Raw genomic sequence first — 18,431 nt, forward strand, 5'->3', positions numbered from 1 at the left:
TTTCATGTTCCTGTTTATTTAAAAGCAGATGCATAAAGAAATGTAACAGGAAATAAATCCATAACTAAATATAGATCAGTAAAAACACAAATAACAATAAAACATCATTAACTCTATTTAAATTATTCCATAATTATTATACTTGTTTGTTTACTTTATTTCTTATATTTAATTTCTTTTATGTGGTTTTAAAATGTTTTGGCTGCTGGATAAATGAAGTTGATCTAAAAACTTCTCGCACATTTATTATATTTATATTATATATTTATATTTATTTCTGTATCTGTTTAAATTTCCGTGCAGAAGTTTGTTCCATCATATTTGAAAATGCGCAGCTGGAAAAGATGTCGATGTGATTTGAGGTGAACTGTTCCTTTAATGAAAGTGTAAAACCACTAAAAACCTTTTCCCCCCCCCGTGTCTTCCTCTCCACGCCCCCGTCCCACAGCCGGACGACCTCGACCCCTTCCACGACCTCCTGGACGACCGCTCCTACACCACAGACGTCAACATGCCGAGCCCCAAGCCCAAATACCTGCAGTGCAAGGAGACGAAGAAGGACCTGATAACGTAAGCGCCCTCCCCCTCCTCCTCCTCCCACCTGACCCCACCTGCCTCTCCCCACTCATGCTCTGCTTCCCCTCCACCTTGTTTCTCCCTCCATCCTCCTCTCGGCCTACCACCTCCCTTCCTCCTCCCCCCCGTGCGGCGCTGCTGGCTTTGCTCTGACTTTTACTTCCCAGCGTCACCCGTGTGTCCACGCTGATCTCAGACCTGGTAAATCCTGCGGTAGACGCTTTACGGACGCTGTCAGTGTGGAGATGTCAGGAGTGTGAAGCAGAGACAGTGAAGCTAAACTGGAAACAATGAAAACCGAACACACCAGAAACGACCCCCCCTCCCCCGCTTTTTCTCTAATTTTCACTTCTCCTTCTCCTTCCCTTTGGGCTTATAAATCTGTCTATTTTTCCGGTGGCAGATGTCCCACACCGGGGTGTGATGGAAGTGGTCACTTGACGAGCAATTTCGCCTCACATCGAAGGTGTGACTTCCTTTTCTCCTGGTGGATTCTAAGTCTATTTCTCTTTATTGTTTTCAGCTTACCTCGACTATGCTGTCAGACACCTGTAGGCTCTCTCTCTCCTCTCTCTCTCTGATCTGTTAGCCCTTTGACTATTTGACCGGTCACGCTGAAGCGGGGCTGAAACACGGGAATAAGAAGAGACTAGAAATTAATTAAAGATCGGCTACGTTTTCCTAAGCTAAACCCCGGGATGAAGCCTCGACGGGCCGTGCGTAAAGCCGTCTAAGCTGGTGTTATTCGCTCCTCCAGGCCTTTCCCACAGTGATGCAGACTAAGCAATCAGAGACGGCAGGTGGAAGCAGAAATGCTGAGTGTGGGTCGAGTGCACGGAGCGAGCGAAGCCTCGCACTTTTGGATTCCCTGCATCGAAACTCACGATCCCGGCAAAGTTTCCAGAAACGCCTTTCAGCCCCGTTTGAGCCGCTGCACCCAACCTTTGGCCACGGGCGCAAATACTCAGAGGGTTAACGTTAAAGCTCAGCTCCCTGCACGTGCATCATGGCTTTATTACATTTCCTGGTTGCTATCGTGTGTTTTCTGTGCATGCTGTGGAGCGGGAGTGTGAGTGCAGGCTGCTTGTGTTGTGTTTCAGTAGTGGGAGTGTTGGAGTTTTCCCTCCCTGATCCTTGTGTGACTAACGCTCCACTGCTGTATCTTCCAGTCTCTCAGGTTGTCCTTTAGCTGACAAAAGCATTCGAAGCATGCTGGCCAACAACGCGCAAGAGCTCAAGTAAGGCGTGACATGATTCACTCACACGTTTGATTTGTATGTCGAGCTCACACAAAGAGGTTTGCAGGCAGAGTGAAAGAGCTGAGGGGACTGAAGAGGGCCGAGTGGGAAAGACGTGCATGTGATTTAAATCCCACAGTGATGGAGAAACGTGTGTGTGAGGACGTGACGACAGCGGCAGGAGCTCGCCGCATATTTTAGAGATTTTATGGCAAAAAAAAGACGTAAATATTGTTAAAGAAGCCTCCGGATTAAGATCAGTGTGTGGGACACAGTAACGTCCTCACATCTGCACGTGCAGCTGCTCCACCCTCAAGGTTCAAAGTGATGATATTTGTACCGGTGAGCTGATCAGTAACATCCCAGAATTTCACCTAAACTGCAGCTCGGACTTGTTGGCGGCTCAGTTACTACGGTAACCTCCCAGCAGCTGTGTTATGGTCAGATGATATGATTTAAAAAGCTGTGGCCGTTATGAAAGGATGGGGATTGGCTGGCTCTTAGAGCCTCCGGTGGACGTTAGAGGAACTGCAGTTTCTGACACTGAAGCGCACGATCTGATAACCTCGCTGTTGTTCCCACATCATCATAATAAATGTTCCAGGTTCAACATTGCAAGTGACCAATCACATTGTTGTGATGTCATACTTTTGTGACTACTTGACTTGCGAGAAACCGCCTCGGTCCACCAATCCAGCAGTTAGAGTTCGTTGCGTTTCAGGATACTTTAATAAACGGTAAACATTATAAATATTGTCGTTGCAACACTGGGATTTCATAAATGAATGAATCAGATCCGTCTTAAGCAGACCTCGCAGCTCTTTCCTGTAGATGAATGTGGCGTGTTGCAGCTGAGATGCCGTAGGCCCTGAGCCCTTTTTGCGTTTTGTGCCCCAGGTGCCCGACACCAGGGTGCGACGGTTCGGGACATATCACTGGCAACTACGCGTCACACAGAAGGTAAAGCGCCGCCGCGCCGTGCACGTATTAATCCTGCAGATCGCTCTCCTCTCCGTAACGCTGTCATTTATCTACAGTCTTTCAGGGTGTCCGCGTGCCAGGAAAAGCGGGATAAAGATCATCCACAGCAAAGAGAACAAGGAGGACCAGGAGCCTATCAGGTGCAGTACAGACACTCATCATCTGTCTTCTGTCTCCCCCGTGATAACTCCTCCTCCTGACCAGCTCTGCTCGCCACATATTTCCCGCGTGACACGTGATGTGATGTACGACTTTTAAATGATGCAAAGGAGCCGTGCACGGCTGTGAGCCGGAGTCAGTATGAGCTCAGACAGGACGGATGTCCTCGGAGGGCAAAGTTTGTGCCGGAGAGTGAAGAAGAAAGTCGGAGAGCTGTGTGAGTTCACAGGAGGCTGAGGGAGGTGCTGCAGTCTCCTGCAGACGCACAGGTGGGAAAGACAAAGAGACGGAGGCAGAGAGATTGATTGACTTTAGCCGAATCCGTGATGTGCTTCTCTGGCCTCAGCTCTGCAGCTGCATTGATTTCTCTGGTGGTGCAGAGCACAAACAATACTCCGACGCTCCTCATTCTGCCGGATGGCGAGGACAGTCGGCTCACGCTGACCGTGTTAGGATGCTCCGCGGTTACAGGGCGTGCCGAAAGAGGAAGACAAGCTGCTGCAAACGAGAGCGTCTTCCTGCTTTATGCACGCTTATCGGTGAGGCTCACTGAGACGGCGTGATGGAGAGTTTATGTGAGGAATGAATGAAGGGGCGGGGAAACGAGATACGCCCAGATATTTCTCCTCAGAAGGAAACTAGTGAAGCAGCTCAGCCTGACGAGTTCAGACTGTCCTGCATGTGCGAGGACTGTCCCATCACTTCAGGGGAAGCTTTGGGCTGACAGAAGATGAATGAAATAAATTCCTCTCCGTGCAGGAAGCCGCTGAACCTCCTCTATCTGTTTTCCATGAGGTTGAACTAAAAGCAGACAGAACTGATACGTCCTCGGCTTTAGCCGTAATCCGCTGTGCGTGCTGTGACATTTGGAATAATTTACTGCCTCGATGCATCTGATTAGCGCAGGTGTTGATGCGCTGACACTGTCCCCCCCCCCCCGCGATAAGAGCTGCCACTGGGACAGCTTTAAAATAAGATGATCGTATCTTTGTTTAAATCAGAGCAAAAGCAAAGACGCAAAACAGAAAAATAACATCAGCTGTTCAGCAATTCGCCGCTGAGGAAGCACGAGCTCCGGCTCACAGGTCACAGAGAGGACGTTATCTCCTGTATGATGAAAATGTGATTCCCCCCCCTCAGGTGTCCGGTCCCGGGATGTGACGGTCAGGGTCATGTGACAGGGAAGTACGCGTCCCACAGAAGCGCGTCCGGATGCCCCATTGCAGCCAAGAGGCAAAAGGACGGATACCTGAATGGCATTCAGTTCACGTGGAAGTCCGGGAAGACGGAGGGCATGTCCTGCCCGACGCCGGGCTGCGACGGCTCGGGTCACGTCAGCGGGAGCTTCCTGACGCATCGGAGGTGAGTCAGGGGTGTGTGGGCGGAGCTTTAAGGAGAAGAACGTACATAAATGTATAAACAAAGGCAGGACTGTGATGTGTTATTAGGGCGGTGCTATCTGCAGTGTGGATGGAAACACAGGCAGGCAGACAGGCGGGTCAGGCAGGGCTGCGTCCTACAGACAAAACATTAGGACCAGATGGAGGCTTCAGACGATGGAAGAGCTGCACAGTCTGCAAACACAAAGCCCATCGAGCTGATTCAGGATGAACCGGACAGAAGGGGGACGGCCGAGCAACCTGTGGGAACTTCTGCCACAGACGAACACAGTTTCATCTCCACAGCTCGACTGCTGAATGAGTCAAAAACTCAGCGGTCGAGCTTCTGTGTGTGCAGAAAGAGCTCACAGTGAATAAGCAAACGTGTTTCAGGACACAAGCTTGGATGGAGAGCTTTTAGCCTGAGCGTCACTCACGGGGGTTACATGTCTGACTGCAGGACGCTTTTAGCACTTCCTTTAGCTTTTGCATGGAAACCAATTAAACTTATATGATAGAGGTGGGAATCACCGTACATCCCACGATACGATATTATCACAATACTTAACGCACGATACGATATTATTGCAATTTTTAAAAATATTTTGTGATATTCAGATTCTGTACATAAAGGTAAACTTTATCAATATTCATTTTCTCTAATATCAAAGTCTCACACTCAGTCTTTCTCTCATTTCAGTTTTATTGTTGACAAACTGAACGGTTTGTATTACAGTCTAGTCCAACTTAACTGAATCAACCATCTGGTACAATTATAGCTATTCTGAACTATGCAGTTTATGAAAACTATGCAGCCCCTTCAGCAACTGAAGAATTTGAAAGTAAATTAAAACAAAATATAATTTTACATTAAATAAAAAAGTTTTAAACTTCATTAAAATAAAACATGTCTTAAATTAAAATAAGTAAACTGTCATGTTTATTAAACACATTTGGACAGTGAAGGAATGTCAGGATTCTTGCTCAGAAAAAGGATCAACATGCTCTGAAGTCAGAGCACAAAAACCTTTTTGTAACAAAATATCGATTTCTGCTGTCCCTGTATCCATACATTATTAGCAAACAAAATATCACCATGCTACACAGTATCCATTTTTCCCCCACCCGTATTATATGACATATACAGACAGCGCTGGAAGCTCTATGTCCGAACTCAGCTTCTGTTCGGTTCCAGTTACAGTAGCTTTGTTTAAAGCGTATTGCACACTGCTACATGCTGCTCCCTTGTATCTTACAGACAGTGCAGAAACTGCACGTTGCATATAGTGATGCAATGAGCATCCTTGGTAGGACACCTACAGGGGGTCGTGTCAGTCAGACGTTTGTAGCTGTGGGTGTTTGGATGCTGCACGGCTCTGCTAACAGGGTTAGCAGCTCACAGATCGACAGTCTGAGGAAGCACCAGTTAAACTGTTTGTGTATTTATTGATTTATTTTATGTATATTATGTCTTTAAAAATATTTTATAATTTTTTAAGGTTTATATGTTGTGTTGTTTTTTTAACTATGGACGTAAATTCTGCCAATAAAGATTGATTGATTGATTGATTGACAGTATATTAAATATGACAGCACTGTGGGCTGTAAACATGTTTATTTCTGGCGCCCCTGCTGGACGCTGCAGGAACTGCAGGCTGCTGCTTGGTTGAAGTTTGCCACACCAGCACGAGCGTCTCTTCTTTAGGAAGAACACACTGGGTCGGGGGAGGGGGGGTTTGTGTTTCCATCTGTGGAGAGCGTTGGCTCGCTGTGTGTGTGTCTGTGGCGCCATCATATACTGAAACAATGCTTCCTGTTCTTGTCGCTGCCTCCAGTCTGTCAGGTTGTCCGCGTGCCACCTCCGCCATGAGGAAAGCCAGGCTCTCCGGAGTGGAAATGCTAACAATAAAGCAGCAGCGTGCCAGCAACGGTAACGGCAGCTACCACTCACACACACAATACAGCCAATCAGGAACACGGCCATGGAGCGATTTACTGAAGAGACTTCCAATTCCACATAATGGACCAATCAGGAGTGTGTCTGTGTGAGAGCGGGGTGTGAATAATGAGGGGAGCCGAGGAACAGGGCTGGGTTTGCTGTAATGTGTCTGTGAGGTTGTTGAGTCTTAATTAGCTTAAACGAGCTGGTGCGGCGTAGGTGGAGGCGGTCGCACGCCGAGCGTCCGGCACACTTTTTAATTGTTCCACACAGAAGGTGCTCGCGTGATTGAGAGTCCGTCCTTGTGTGCAGGGCTGGAGCACGACGAGGAGATCAAACAGCTGGATGAAGAAATCAAAGACTTAAGTGAATCGAATTCACAAGTGGAAGCAGACATGATCAAACTCAGAACACAGGTGAGTCACTTCCTGTCTGTACAGGTGTGATTGTAAAGTTCTGCAGCTCCGCCCCTCAGAGCTCAAAAGCCAAACGTTGTTATGGAGATTATGAGGTCACGAGGCGGGGCTAAAAAGGTTCTGGGGAAGTGGATCAGCTCCTCGAGCTCCTCCTCCTGTAATGCTGCCTCCAACTAAAGGTGTAATTTGAACTTCAGCATATTTTATTTGAAGCTCCTCCCCCTGCATGTGCAGATATCAGTAAACCGCTGAACTGGAGGCCAAATTAAAGAGAAGCAAAAGGCTCCCTCAGGCTGGACTGTTTAGGTGTCCTCACCAAATCCCGGCGTAACGCCAACATTACACGCCTGATTAACGTTTAGCCTTCCCTTCAAGGTCGTCTCCTTGTGCACCTCTGGGCCTCCTACCTGTAGATCCTTCGCTGCAGCTCGAGCCTCAAACGTGCAGAAAGTAGCATGAACGCGTAAATGGTACTGCGCCTCCTGTGGACATTGGGGGAATTGCGGCTTGTTTTTCAGCCCCTGTCGAGGTGGATTTGCAGAACTTTCTGGTCACACCTCGTAGGAGCCGATCCTGCAGTGGCGCGTAGCTGCCCGTGACGCTGTGCGCTAACTCTGCACCGTCCCTCTCTGCAGATCACAACAATGGAGTCCAACTTGAAGTCCATAGAAGAGGAAAACAAGGTGATTGAACAGCAAAATGAATCTCTCCTGCATGAGCTGGCCAACCTCAGCCAGTCACTGATTAACAGTTTAGCTAATGTCCAGCTCCCTCATATGGTAAGGGCCACCAGGAACGGCAAGCCAGCAAGTTGCAGATTAAAGCTGACCGTAGCATTATCTGTGTATTTAAGCTCAGCCCAATGTGCATGCTGCTTAGCCTGAAGTGTGGGACGCTGCTTGTCTCTCCAAACAGCGAAGGGGAGTGGTAGTTTCTCTCAGCGTCTCCATGAACTGAAATATTGAGGTTTTTGTCTTTTATTGTTAGTTTAACTGTTTAGGAGGAATTAAAGTGCACGTTTATATATATGTTCATCTGTTTGTTTCATGGTAATCGCACTGCTCTCATATCCTTTTATTTAATGAACACAGAGGAACGAGTGAAGCTGGAGCATTTTATAAAATCAACTTTTACATTTAAACATTTCCTCTGGTGAAAAATGTCCACAGCACTGCAGCAGAATAACCAATGAAGACCAGCTCGTGTTGTTTCTCAGTTAAATACTGCCATCTAGTGTTTGATTGTGAGACTGGTTTCTCAAAGGGATTTTAAAGGAGATTGTCCCTCTTTTCCTTCCAGAAACCACTGACGCACAAAGAGCCGCCTCTGAGGACTAACAGCTGCTTACAGATGCACCAGCAAGTAAGTGAGCAGCGATTCACGCACTCTGCTGCACTTCTGTTCTTATGGAAGCAAAGAAAGGTGATTAAACACCTTAATGTGACTCTTTATCAGCACTAAATCCTTAATGTTGGTTTCAGAAACATTTGGCTGCCGAGTTTGAACTGGTTGATTTGTCAGATTTATGAACTCTAGCTTCCGGTGTCCGATTGAGATGCGCCGATGCAGCCGAACTGTTCTGGGGGAGAAACTCAATGATGAGTCACAGGTTGTGTTTTACTCCAAACCTGTCAGAGTGCTCATCGCGTCTCAGAGTTTAGGAAGTCTGAAACGGTGTCTGTCTCTCAGCCATGTGAGCTACAACAATGGACGAGTCTCCCAAACAGCTTTTTCCATCATGAAAGAAACGTCTGAAAGGATTCACAAAGTCCGCCGCTAATCTTTGAGCTGTTCACTTATTAAACCACAGAGCTTTCTCATGTGACGGACCTACAGGAAAAGTTCCTGCAGAGACCGGTCCCGAGTTTCTCTGAATTCTCACTGCACGCAGACTTTGGAGGACCCAGTGTTGGACTCCACCATCATCATCCTCTGCCACCTCTCGACCTCAGCGTCACCTGATCCTCGTGATGCTGACGCGAGGAGATGATGTCATTAAAGCATGAGTGCAGACGCTAAACTGGCCGAGAGCTTCATCCAGCGATGTGTCCTCCAACGCAACGATGACAAGGTTGACGTCTTCATGCTGTCATGCTTTACAAAGAACAGGAAGTTACAGCACTGTGCAAAAGTCTTGGGCCACCACTTATTGTTTATGAGAGCAGGACTCTCTTGTCATTTTTGAAGTGCTCATGAGCAACAGTTCTGAAGCATCTTCTGCCCAACCATCATCAGAGGACTCTGTTTTATTTCTTTTTCTTTTTTTCTGAAACATTAACTAACACTAACCTAACTTTGTTACCAGCAGCCTGTCACACAAACACTTGTTCCTGCTTCTTTAGCCGACTCTAAAACAGTATTTTTGTACCAACAAGGTGATTCTATCGTTATCTTCATCCTTCACTGAAGGTGGAGCAGAAGGCTCAGGAGACAATTTGTTAGCTTGCAACTCCAGCTGACGCAACCTAATAGATGTCTCAGCTTCTAGCTGCCGACACTTTAGCTTGAACGCAAGCTCATCCTTACGTTCCTTTGTTTCCCTTTCTTTGGCCTCAAGTTCAAGACGAGCCAAACGTACCTTTAAGCGTGCACTAACACTGGGATTACTGGATTCGACAGAGAAGGGCTCAAACCGTGGAAGAGAGGCTGGTGGCTTTCCCCCACCTGGTTTGACCACCGTAGGTGTCCCCGCCCCCTCCTCAGCACAAACCTCAGGCTGATCAGAGGTTTCGAGGACTGACGCGGCATCCCCCGAGTCCACGTCTAAAGAGCAGTTAGCTGATGATCCGTTTAAGAACGAGAGGAACAAGCAGAAACCTGACAGAGGGCCTGAGAGATGATCTGGATTGATCAGACATGATCTCAGTGAGAAACGGAAGAAGCCAGTCTGAATGAAGGGAAGGGCTGAGGTATGAACATGACACAAGAACTGGACTGAAGACCAGAGGAACAGGTCTGATGGAGAGCTGGATCCTGGTCCGTATGTTCGAGGAGGTCCAGCAGTGCAGCTGTCTGTGATGCGTTGAGTGGTTTTGGCATTTCTTTGCTTCCGTACTTCACGTGTTCCTTCTGTTTGTGTTCGTGTACCAGTGATGCTTTAGTACAGGGGTGGGGAACTCCTGCAGGTTTTAGATGTGTCCTGGTTTAAATGGATAAACGACCTCCTCAGCATGTCCTGAAGTTCTCCAGAGGCCTGGTGATGGCGTGCTGACCCAGGGTGAGATCTAAAACCTGCAGGACTCCGGCCCTGGAGTTAACAGCGTTTTACTCTAACATGGAGTTTGTAGTGATTGATGATTTTTTGCCTCTGACGGTGTCCATGTGGTGCTGTTTGTTTTCCTGCAGGAGCCAATCAGCGAGCAGAACTTTGACGCCTACGTCACCACTCTGACGGACATGTACACAAACCAGGAGCAGTACCAGAGCCCCGAGAACAAAGCGCTGTTGGAAAACATCAAGCAAGCCGTCCAAGGGATCCAGGTGTAATCAGCCAATCAGCAAAGGGAGACTTTTTGTTCCCGCCGCAGGTGTGGGCGGCGAATCAGAATCCGCGTACAAGCAGGCAGCGATGGTTTGATCTCCTCGGTCCGGCGCACTAAAGTGTTATATATTCTAAATTCTGTTCTCTGAAAAAATTGCGAGGCTCTAAGCGTAGGAAGAGCTTCTCGTTCTCTCTTTTCTTTCTGGGTCTCGCTGTGAGGGAGACAATTGGTTTTTGAGGACATTCACATTTTGTACGTTTTCATATGAGCTCACATAGTGTCATGTATGTTTCTAGCTGCTCATGTATGCACATTTTTAGTGTATATTTCTGAACAGTAAGCTAACGCTAACGGAACGTGAGCTCTTTTTAACGCGTGGCCACGAAGCATTCGAGATGAAAAAAAAGGTGGACGGTGGAAGCGAAACGCAGCGACGGAGGAGGATTTTTCTCCTCGCGCAGTGGACGATTCTGGACTTTTCAATGTTTTTTTCCTCCTTCTTCTTCTTCGTCTTCTTCTTCTTGCGTGTAGATTGTTCCAGAACAAGAACTGGCTTTGCGGATCGCTTTATTTTCTGCCAATGCTCGAGAAAAGTTTGTGCTTTGTTTTAAAGAAAAGACGTGCAGCTGCAGGTGGGGGCATTTTTAAAATCGGTGCTGTAAACGAACCCGGAGAGGAAACTGACCTGATGTTTGTATGAATGTATGTATGAACAGTTCTATTGGAAACATCATTACACGGAAACCCGATGGTGGAAATCCCGTTACCTAGGAGAGCCAATTGAGTCCTAGGGGAACGCGTCATGTTCACATGCTCATCGTTAATTAGTAGAAAAGACCTACAGAGAGCTCTCTGCTATCAAATCTGCTCAATTTGGAGACTCGTGTGGGAAACGTCTCTGCAATATCAGAACTATGGTTTCTAGCAGGGAGGCGATGCAATCTGCAAAGGAAAAACGTTGGTTGGGTATATGCAATCTCTTGTTTATAAGCATAGCGGGGTAACAGGAATCTTTTTAAATAGCCTGTAATGTAAAATATTGATTTTTATACAAATCTTTTAATACAAAAAGTCTTTTTAAAAAAGGAGGAGGGAACCTGGACGTGGAGTTTTAGGAGCAGAAGTATATGAGTTCCACTTTTTTTCTGTACGACTTTGCACAGGGACACCTTCGTTTCCATGTTTTGATGTTCTTACAGAAGCTAAAAGCAGTACCCGAGAGCCTGAAGCGAGGGTTTCCGAGGGTTTTGTAAAGAGTATTTATAGAGTATGACAGCGGGACTTACAGGGTCACTGTCCCCACTTATGTGCCAGTAGACTATTTGCACTTGTCCTTGAAGATATTATCCTTACGTACGGCGGCGTGCAATTTCCCAGGTGACCTCTCTGGCACACGATCGGATTTCGTACCACTGAGAGAGGAAGAACAGGGACTTGGTTCAAACCATAGCAGTTAGCTGTAGGCTACTATCGAGTGTAAAAACATTCAGTCATTTTTGCTCTGTTTTAGGAAGATGAAGTTATCCCCCGCAGCACTTTATATCTAATCACTGTACAAATGGTTAAATAGTCAATCAGTTCGAGGTTTGAATAAAAAATAAGCGGAAGCGGCGAAGGCGTGCCGGAGCCTGACCTTCGCGGGGCCACGCCGCTGTGCGCGCCCCTCCCTTCTCCTAGTCGTCCTAGTCGTTAGCGCTCACGTTCAGGATTTGCCTTCTCGAGAGCGAATGCCAACGGTGCTCGTCGTCGTTCACCTGACCGAATCTCATCTATTGTACTTTACCGTCCTCTGTCGGGACTCTGCTTCCCATCATCCATGACTGCGTACGCCTTTTTCCACAGCATCGTGTCTGCAGCTTTTTGCCAATATAGTAACGCTTCAGTAGAGTAATAGCTAGTACCAGTTTTTGAATTAATTCTCATTGCCAGTGAACATGGAGGAGGGACTTTAAAGCACAAACCGGCTGCTCATCTGACGTTGGGACATAAATAACAAGCCTGAAAAAGAGTATCTGTGACTATCTATAGGGAACGCAAAGAGGTCGTCGCATATTTAGAACCTTTCATAGAAACTATTGTGAATTCATCAGAGTTTATTATTTAGTCGGAGCCAGCTGATTTAGTTGGAGGTTGAGTTCAGTGACCATCAACAAAGACAGGATTTTGTATAAACTATTGTGCTCTCTGTGGAACTGAAGTTTGATTTATTTTTGTACTACACAGCATGGATTTGTTGACATTTTAATTTTGCTATAAATGTGTGAGATCACAAGTTGCTGTGATATTTCATTTATAAATTGTGAACTTTGTACAATTTTTGTCATGCTGGATGTTGACACATCTTAAACTCAGAATAAAGACAAATGTGTTGCCAGAGGCCTGGAAACTATTTCTTTGTGTTCTTCGTGTGACGCTGCAGCACTTCAGCGGGTTACAGCTCGCGACGGTCGCCAGGAAATGATGTCGTAAACTTTTATGAATAAAGTCGAATCATCTCCTGTGTGTTTTCACCACAGGTTGTTGTTTTTGTTTTTAGACCATATCTGGACACGCTAGCTTCACACAGACACACATACCTGCTAATCAGTGCTCAGTAACATCCATCCATCCATCTTCATCCGCTTTATCCGGGGCCGGGTCGCAGGGGCAGCAGCCTAAGCAGAGAAGCCCAGAACTCCCCCTCTCCCCAGCCACCTCCTCCAGCTTATCCAGGGGAACACCAAGGCGTTCCCAGACCAGCCAAGAGATGTAATCTCTCCAGCGTGTCCTGGGTCTGCCCCGGGGCCTCCTCCCGGTGGGACATGCCTGGAACACCTCACCCAGGAGGCGCCCAGGGGGCATCCTTATCAGATGCCCGAACCACTTCAGCTGGCTCCTTTCGATGTGGAGCAGCAGCGGCTCTACTCTGAGCCCCTCCCGGATGGCCGAACTTCTCACCCTATCTCTAAGGGAGAGGCCAGCCACCCTTCGGAGGAAGCTCATTTCCGCCACTCATTCTTTCACTACCCACAGCTCGTGGCCATAGGTGAGGGTAGGGATGTAGATCAACCGGTAAATTGAGAGCTTTGCTTTTACACTCAGCTCTCTCTTCACCACGACGGACCGGTGCAGCGTCCGTTTGGAGGTGCTGATCTTCATTCCTGCTGCTTCACACTCGGCTTGAACCGTTCCAGTGCGAGCTGGAGGCCATCACCTAATGAAACCAACAGAACCACATCATCTGCGAAAAGCAGAGAAGAGATTCTGAGGCCACCAAAGTGAAAGCCCTCCGCAACTTGGCTGCGCCTAGAAATCCTGTCCATAAAAATTATGAACAGAAACCGACTTATTGCCGGCAATGCGAACCAAGCTCTTGCAACGGTTGTACAGGGATCAAATGGCCCGTAGCAATGGGCCAGACACCCCATACTCCCGCAACACCTCCCACAGGGCACTCCGAGGGACACGGTCGAATGCCTTTTCCAAGTCCACAAAACACATGTAGACTGGTTGGGCAAACTCCCATGCACCCTAAAGTATCCTTGAGGGGATTCAGTGACCTCGCCCCCGGAAATTGGTGGGTCATCCCCCTCATCCCCAGACTCTGCTTCCTCCTCGGAAGACGTGTCAGTGGGATTAAGGAGGTCCTCGAAGTATTATTTCCACCGCCTGACAATTTTCTCAGTCGACGTCAGCAGCGCTCCGTCAGCACTATACACAGTGCAGGTAGAGCACCGCTTTCCCCTCCTGAGACGCCTGACAGTTTGCCAAAATCTCTTCGAGACAGTCCGAAAGTCTTTTTCCATGGCCTCGCCAAACTCCTCCCACATCCGAGTTTTTGCTTTAGCCACTGCCCGCGCCGCATTGCGCTTGGCCTGTCGGTACCTATCAGCTGCCTCCAAAGACCCACAGGCTAACCAAGCCCGATAGGACTCCTACTTCAGCCTGGTGGCTCCCTTCACCTCTGGTGTCCACCATTTGGTTCAGGGATTACCACCACGGCAGGCACCAACTACTTTGCAGCCACAGCTCAATGCAGCAGCTTCGGCAATGGAGGTGCTGAACATGGTCCATTCGGACTCAATGTCCCCCGCCTCCCTCGGAATGCTGTTGAAGCTCTGCCGGAGGTGGGCTTTGAAGATCTCGCGGACTGCTCTGCTAGACGTTCCCAGCACACCCTCACTACACGTTTAGGAGCACCGGGTCTGTCCAGCGTCCTCCCCCGCTACCTGATCCAACTCACCACCAGGTAGTGATCAGTTGACAGCTCAGCCCCTCTCTTTACCCGAGTGTCCAGAACATATGGTCGCAGGTCTGGTGTTACGATTACAAAATCGATCATCGACCTGCGGCTTAGAGCATCCTGGTGCCACGTGCATTTATGGACACTCTTATGTTCGAACAAGGTGTTCGTTATGGCCAAACTGTGGTTTGCACAGAAGTCCAATAACAAAACACCGCTCGGGTTCAGATCAGGGAGGCCGTTCCTCCCAATCACGCCCCTCCAGGTCTCGCTGTCATTACCCACATGAGCATTGAAGTCTCCCAGGTGGAGACAACAGAGTCTCCAGGTGGAGCACCTTCCAGCACCCTACCCAGGGACTCTAAGAAGGCTGGGTACTCTGAACTGCCACTTGGCCAAGCGCAGATGACAGTCAGGACCCGTGCCCTGACCCTAAGGTGCAGGGAACAAACCCTCTCATCCACCGGGAAGAACCCCAACGTACCGGCAGCAAGCCGAGGGGACATTAGAATACCCACCCCAGCCCGCCGCCTCTCAACAGGGGCAACTCCAGACTGAGACAGAGTCCAGCCCCTCTCCAGGAGACTGGTTCCAGAGCCCAAGCCATGTGTAGAGGTGAGCCCGACTATATCTAGCCGATACCTCTCAACCTCACGCACTAACTCAGGCTCCTTCCCCACCAGAGAGGTGACATTCCATGGTCAGTAACATCCAATTAAAATCCAAGAATGTCACCAAAGCTGAAGCTGAGACCTCATGAATGGTCTGTTAGTACAGTGACCTCACAGCAGCCATGTTATTGGTCAGATGATGTCATTAAAAATGCGCTGAAAGGCTCCAACAACACAAACATGTTCAAGAGGTCCAGTTCAGGGACAGTTAGCTTAGGTGAAACTTAGCAGAGAGCTGCTTGTGTCTCTGTCCACCTGTCAGTCAGAAGCCACACCCCTAATAATGCAAACAGGTAGGTTATAAAAACAGTCCCCCCCGTACAGGTGTTATGAAGGGGAAATTATCTGTAGGTACCAGAGCAATGTGTTTAAGTTTTAACATGGGAGTCTGTGTGGACCAACTCACTGTTGGCTTCGTTGTTCAGGTTTATTTCAGCTGTGTTTCATTGATATAACACCGGCTCATATCAGCTATCGTCTGAGAATGCTTTTTCTTGTGAGATGACCCCAACAATCTGAGCAGCACTTGGCAACAGTGGGAAAGAAGAACTCCCTTTTAACAGGAAGTGACTTCCTACAGAGCAGACGTCTGCTTTGGTTGGGAAGTGAGTGGAAGAAGAAGTGAACAAAGAGAGAGTACAAACATCAGTGACATGCAGCACTGGTGTGTAACCACAGTGAAAAGATGTGAGACAGGTGCATCATGGGAAGTCCCCAGCAGCCTGAGCCTGTAGCATCGCAGCTAGTTCAAACGTATTTCCAGTACAAACTGGAAGCTGGTTCCACAGAAGGCCTGCAGAGCGAGAGCGAAGTGCTCTAATAGGGTGATATGGTACTACAAGGTCATTAAGATAAGGCGACCCCTCCTCTGAGGGGGCATCCAACCAGCTAAATATAGTGTTTATCTATTATTTTATATTTTATGCTCTACCTCATGAATCTCTCCATAAACTGCAGTTAGTTCAAAATACAGCTGCTCGTGTTGTTTCCAGAATTACATCCACTGAACATATAACAGCTGTTCTTAAACAGCTGCATTGGCTTCCAGTTCACCTCCGTGTCAGATCCTGCTTCTTACTTTCAAAGCGCTTCATAACCTCGCTCCTCCATATTTATCTGATCGCCTCCATACGTACTCGCCCCCTCGTTCTGTCTGTTCCACTCTCGCCTGACTATCCTGGGACTCAGAGCCTTTAGTTGTTCTGCCCGAGACTTTGGATGCACTTCCACCAGATCTCCGGACCACAAACTCTCTACTTTTAAATCACATCTCAAAACCATTTATTCAGGATTGCATACAGCTGATTCTGTCTTAGTCCATTTTTTACCTACCCTAACGTTCATGCTTGTTTTTTTCTTATTTATCTTATGTCTAAATTTTATTTATGTTTTTTTATATTGTACTGTTGCTACTGTTCTGTGCTATTGTAAGGTGACCTTGAGGGTCTTAAAGGTGCTATAAATAAAATGGATTAATATTATTATTTAGCGTAAATAATCATAACGTTTAGCTCTGAATTTTAACATTTGTTTAGTAATATGTATGTTTGTTTTTGAACAGTCCCCATTTTACTACACTATACTACACAATATTGCATTGATTTATTGCTAAATTTCAGCTGCTGGCCACACCCACCTGTCTGGGGTGTACCTCACCTGTTGCCCTATGATAGCTAAGACAGGCCCCCATGACTCTGAGCTGGAGCAGAAGAAGTGATGGATGGATGATATCCACACTATGGGCTACTTTAGGACTTTGATTTGATAGTTTGAGGTAGCATGATCACATGACAGTTATTACTGTTAGACATACTTTCAGGAAACTATCTCTTTTTTGTTGTTGTTGTTTTTTGACCATCACGTATCCAGGTGAATCATTCATGCAGTAATTTTGCCTTTTATTACTACTTACCTGCTGAGGAGCCAGCTGAGTTGGTTCAGGTGTTCTGGTGTGACCCACCAGGAGGAGGACCCGGGGTCGACCCAGGACAGACACCTGACTGTTCCCCCCGATAAGTTTGGTTGGGAGAGGGAGGTCTGGGCTTCTGCGCTTCATCTGCTTCCCAAAGAATTGGCCCTGGATAAGTGGAGATGGGTGGATGGATAGTTTGGCTCCTGTCAGCCTGCAGCTGACAGTGAGGGCTGTTTCAAACTGTCACAGTAAATTGAGTTTCATTGTTTCACATTAGCTGCAGGCTAATAGCTCCACCTGACAGCTCGGACTGGATAAGACTGGCTGCCCCTCAGAAACATAAAGTGTGATTGTCAGGCTGGTGGGGCTTCTTTACTGGAGATAAACATGTTAGCAGAAAGGATCAGAAGCCTGATAAAACCCTCAGCTGCCTTCAGTGTTTCATCTTTGCAGTTGAAACCTGATCAGTGTTTCTGGACTCACAGACACAAACAGACACGTTTGTTTTAATGTTTGATGGGAAGTTCACGGAGCCCGGAGAAACCACGCTCCTGCTGCGAGGTTATTCTAGAGACTGAAACTGGACTGGAACTAAACCGAGACGTTTCACTTACAGGAAATAAAAAGCAAAGGAAACTTTTGAAACAAAAAAGAGGAAATTCAAACACAAGCTATGGATTTTCTAGAAATAAAGATCTGCTGTTGCTGTGAAGTCGTGCCGCCACGTCCTTCATGGCTCGTGTCTGAACTGACAGCCCTGCGGTTTGTTGCTGCTGTAGGTGAAGCTGGTCTGGGAGTTCTTCTCCAGCTCCTGGGCCAGGTTGGAGCTGGTGGCGACACTGTGCTTGTGACCAAACTGTGGAAATAATGATTGGTCATGTTTTAGCCAAACTCTGGGTTTAGTTAAAAAGTGGGCAGACAGAAGGCATGATGGGAAGGAAAAAATGATACTGTAGGTACATTTACGTGGTGCATGAGCAATTCTAAGTTACCCTTAACTTCAGGTGTTTTACAGGAAAAGAGACACAAATCCTTCTGTAACAGGTTTTAAGTACTCTGTAATTTCCTGGTAATTTAGCCAAAAAACAACAACATATCATATGTATGCTGTACTTTTTTCATCACAGGGCTTATTATGAAGCATCTGAACCTTGTCTAACTTCTGGGTATTTTACAGGTAAGGAGACGCAAAGCACTAAAATTACTTACACTATAATTTGTCTCTTGGCTGGAAACCACAGAAAAGATGGTACTACATAAAATTACTTATACACTTAAATCACAGTATTTCTTTGTTTCCTGTACAAACCTGAACTATACCTCCTTTTTCTAGTGTACGCTTGTTAAAGTATTTGTTGGTAAATATAATTATGCTGTCATTTCAGATGAAATAAGTTGACATTTAAATTACAGGGTAAGTACGCCCTCAGTCGCAGGCTTTAAGGTCCTGAAGGAC

The 18,431-nt window shown here is 47.1% G+C and overlaps 1 protein-coding gene across 11 annotated transcripts in view; it reads left to right on the forward strand.

The window, feature by feature from the left end:
* Positions 1 to 12,547, forward strand: part of myt1lb (myelin transcription factor 1-like, b) — a 116,481-nt gene extending 103,934 nt beyond the window's left edge. For 8 of the 11 annotated variants that reach the window (XM_087832699.1, XM_087832697.1, XM_087832698.1 and 5 more), the window contains 11 exons: positions 449 to 570; positions 980 to 1,042; positions 1,746 to 1,814; positions 2,712 to 2,774; positions 2,852 to 2,935; positions 4,095 to 4,316; positions 6,169 to 6,263; positions 6,585 to 6,688; positions 7,324 to 7,467; positions 7,988 to 8,050; positions 10,034 to 12,547. In XM_087832699.1, the coding sequence (XP_087688825.1) occupies positions 449 to 570; positions 980 to 1,042; positions 1,746 to 1,814; positions 2,712 to 2,774; positions 2,852 to 2,935; positions 4,095 to 4,316; positions 6,169 to 6,263; positions 6,585 to 6,688; positions 7,324 to 7,467; positions 7,988 to 8,050; positions 10,034 to 10,174 (1,170 nt within the window). In that variant the 3' untranslated portion in view covers positions 10,175 to 12,547. The remainder of the gene's footprint in view (positions 1 to 448; positions 571 to 979; positions 1,043 to 1,745; positions 1,815 to 2,711; positions 2,775 to 2,851; positions 2,936 to 4,094; positions 4,317 to 6,168; positions 6,264 to 6,584; positions 6,689 to 7,323; positions 7,468 to 7,987; positions 8,051 to 10,033) is intronic. The other 3 variants (XM_087832706.1, XM_087832704.1, XM_087832707.1) reach the window with 3 other exon arrangements.
* The last annotated feature ends 5,884 nt before the right edge of the window (positions 12,548 to 18,431 follow it).

This window comes from Neolamprologus brichardi, chromosome 19 (genome assembly GCF_056152115.1).
Source record: "Neolamprologus brichardi isolate AB-2024 chromosome 19, ASM5615211v1, whole genome shotgun sequence".
Taxonomy (NCBI): domain Eukaryota; kingdom Metazoa; phylum Chordata; class Actinopteri; order Cichliformes; family Cichlidae; genus Neolamprologus; species Neolamprologus brichardi.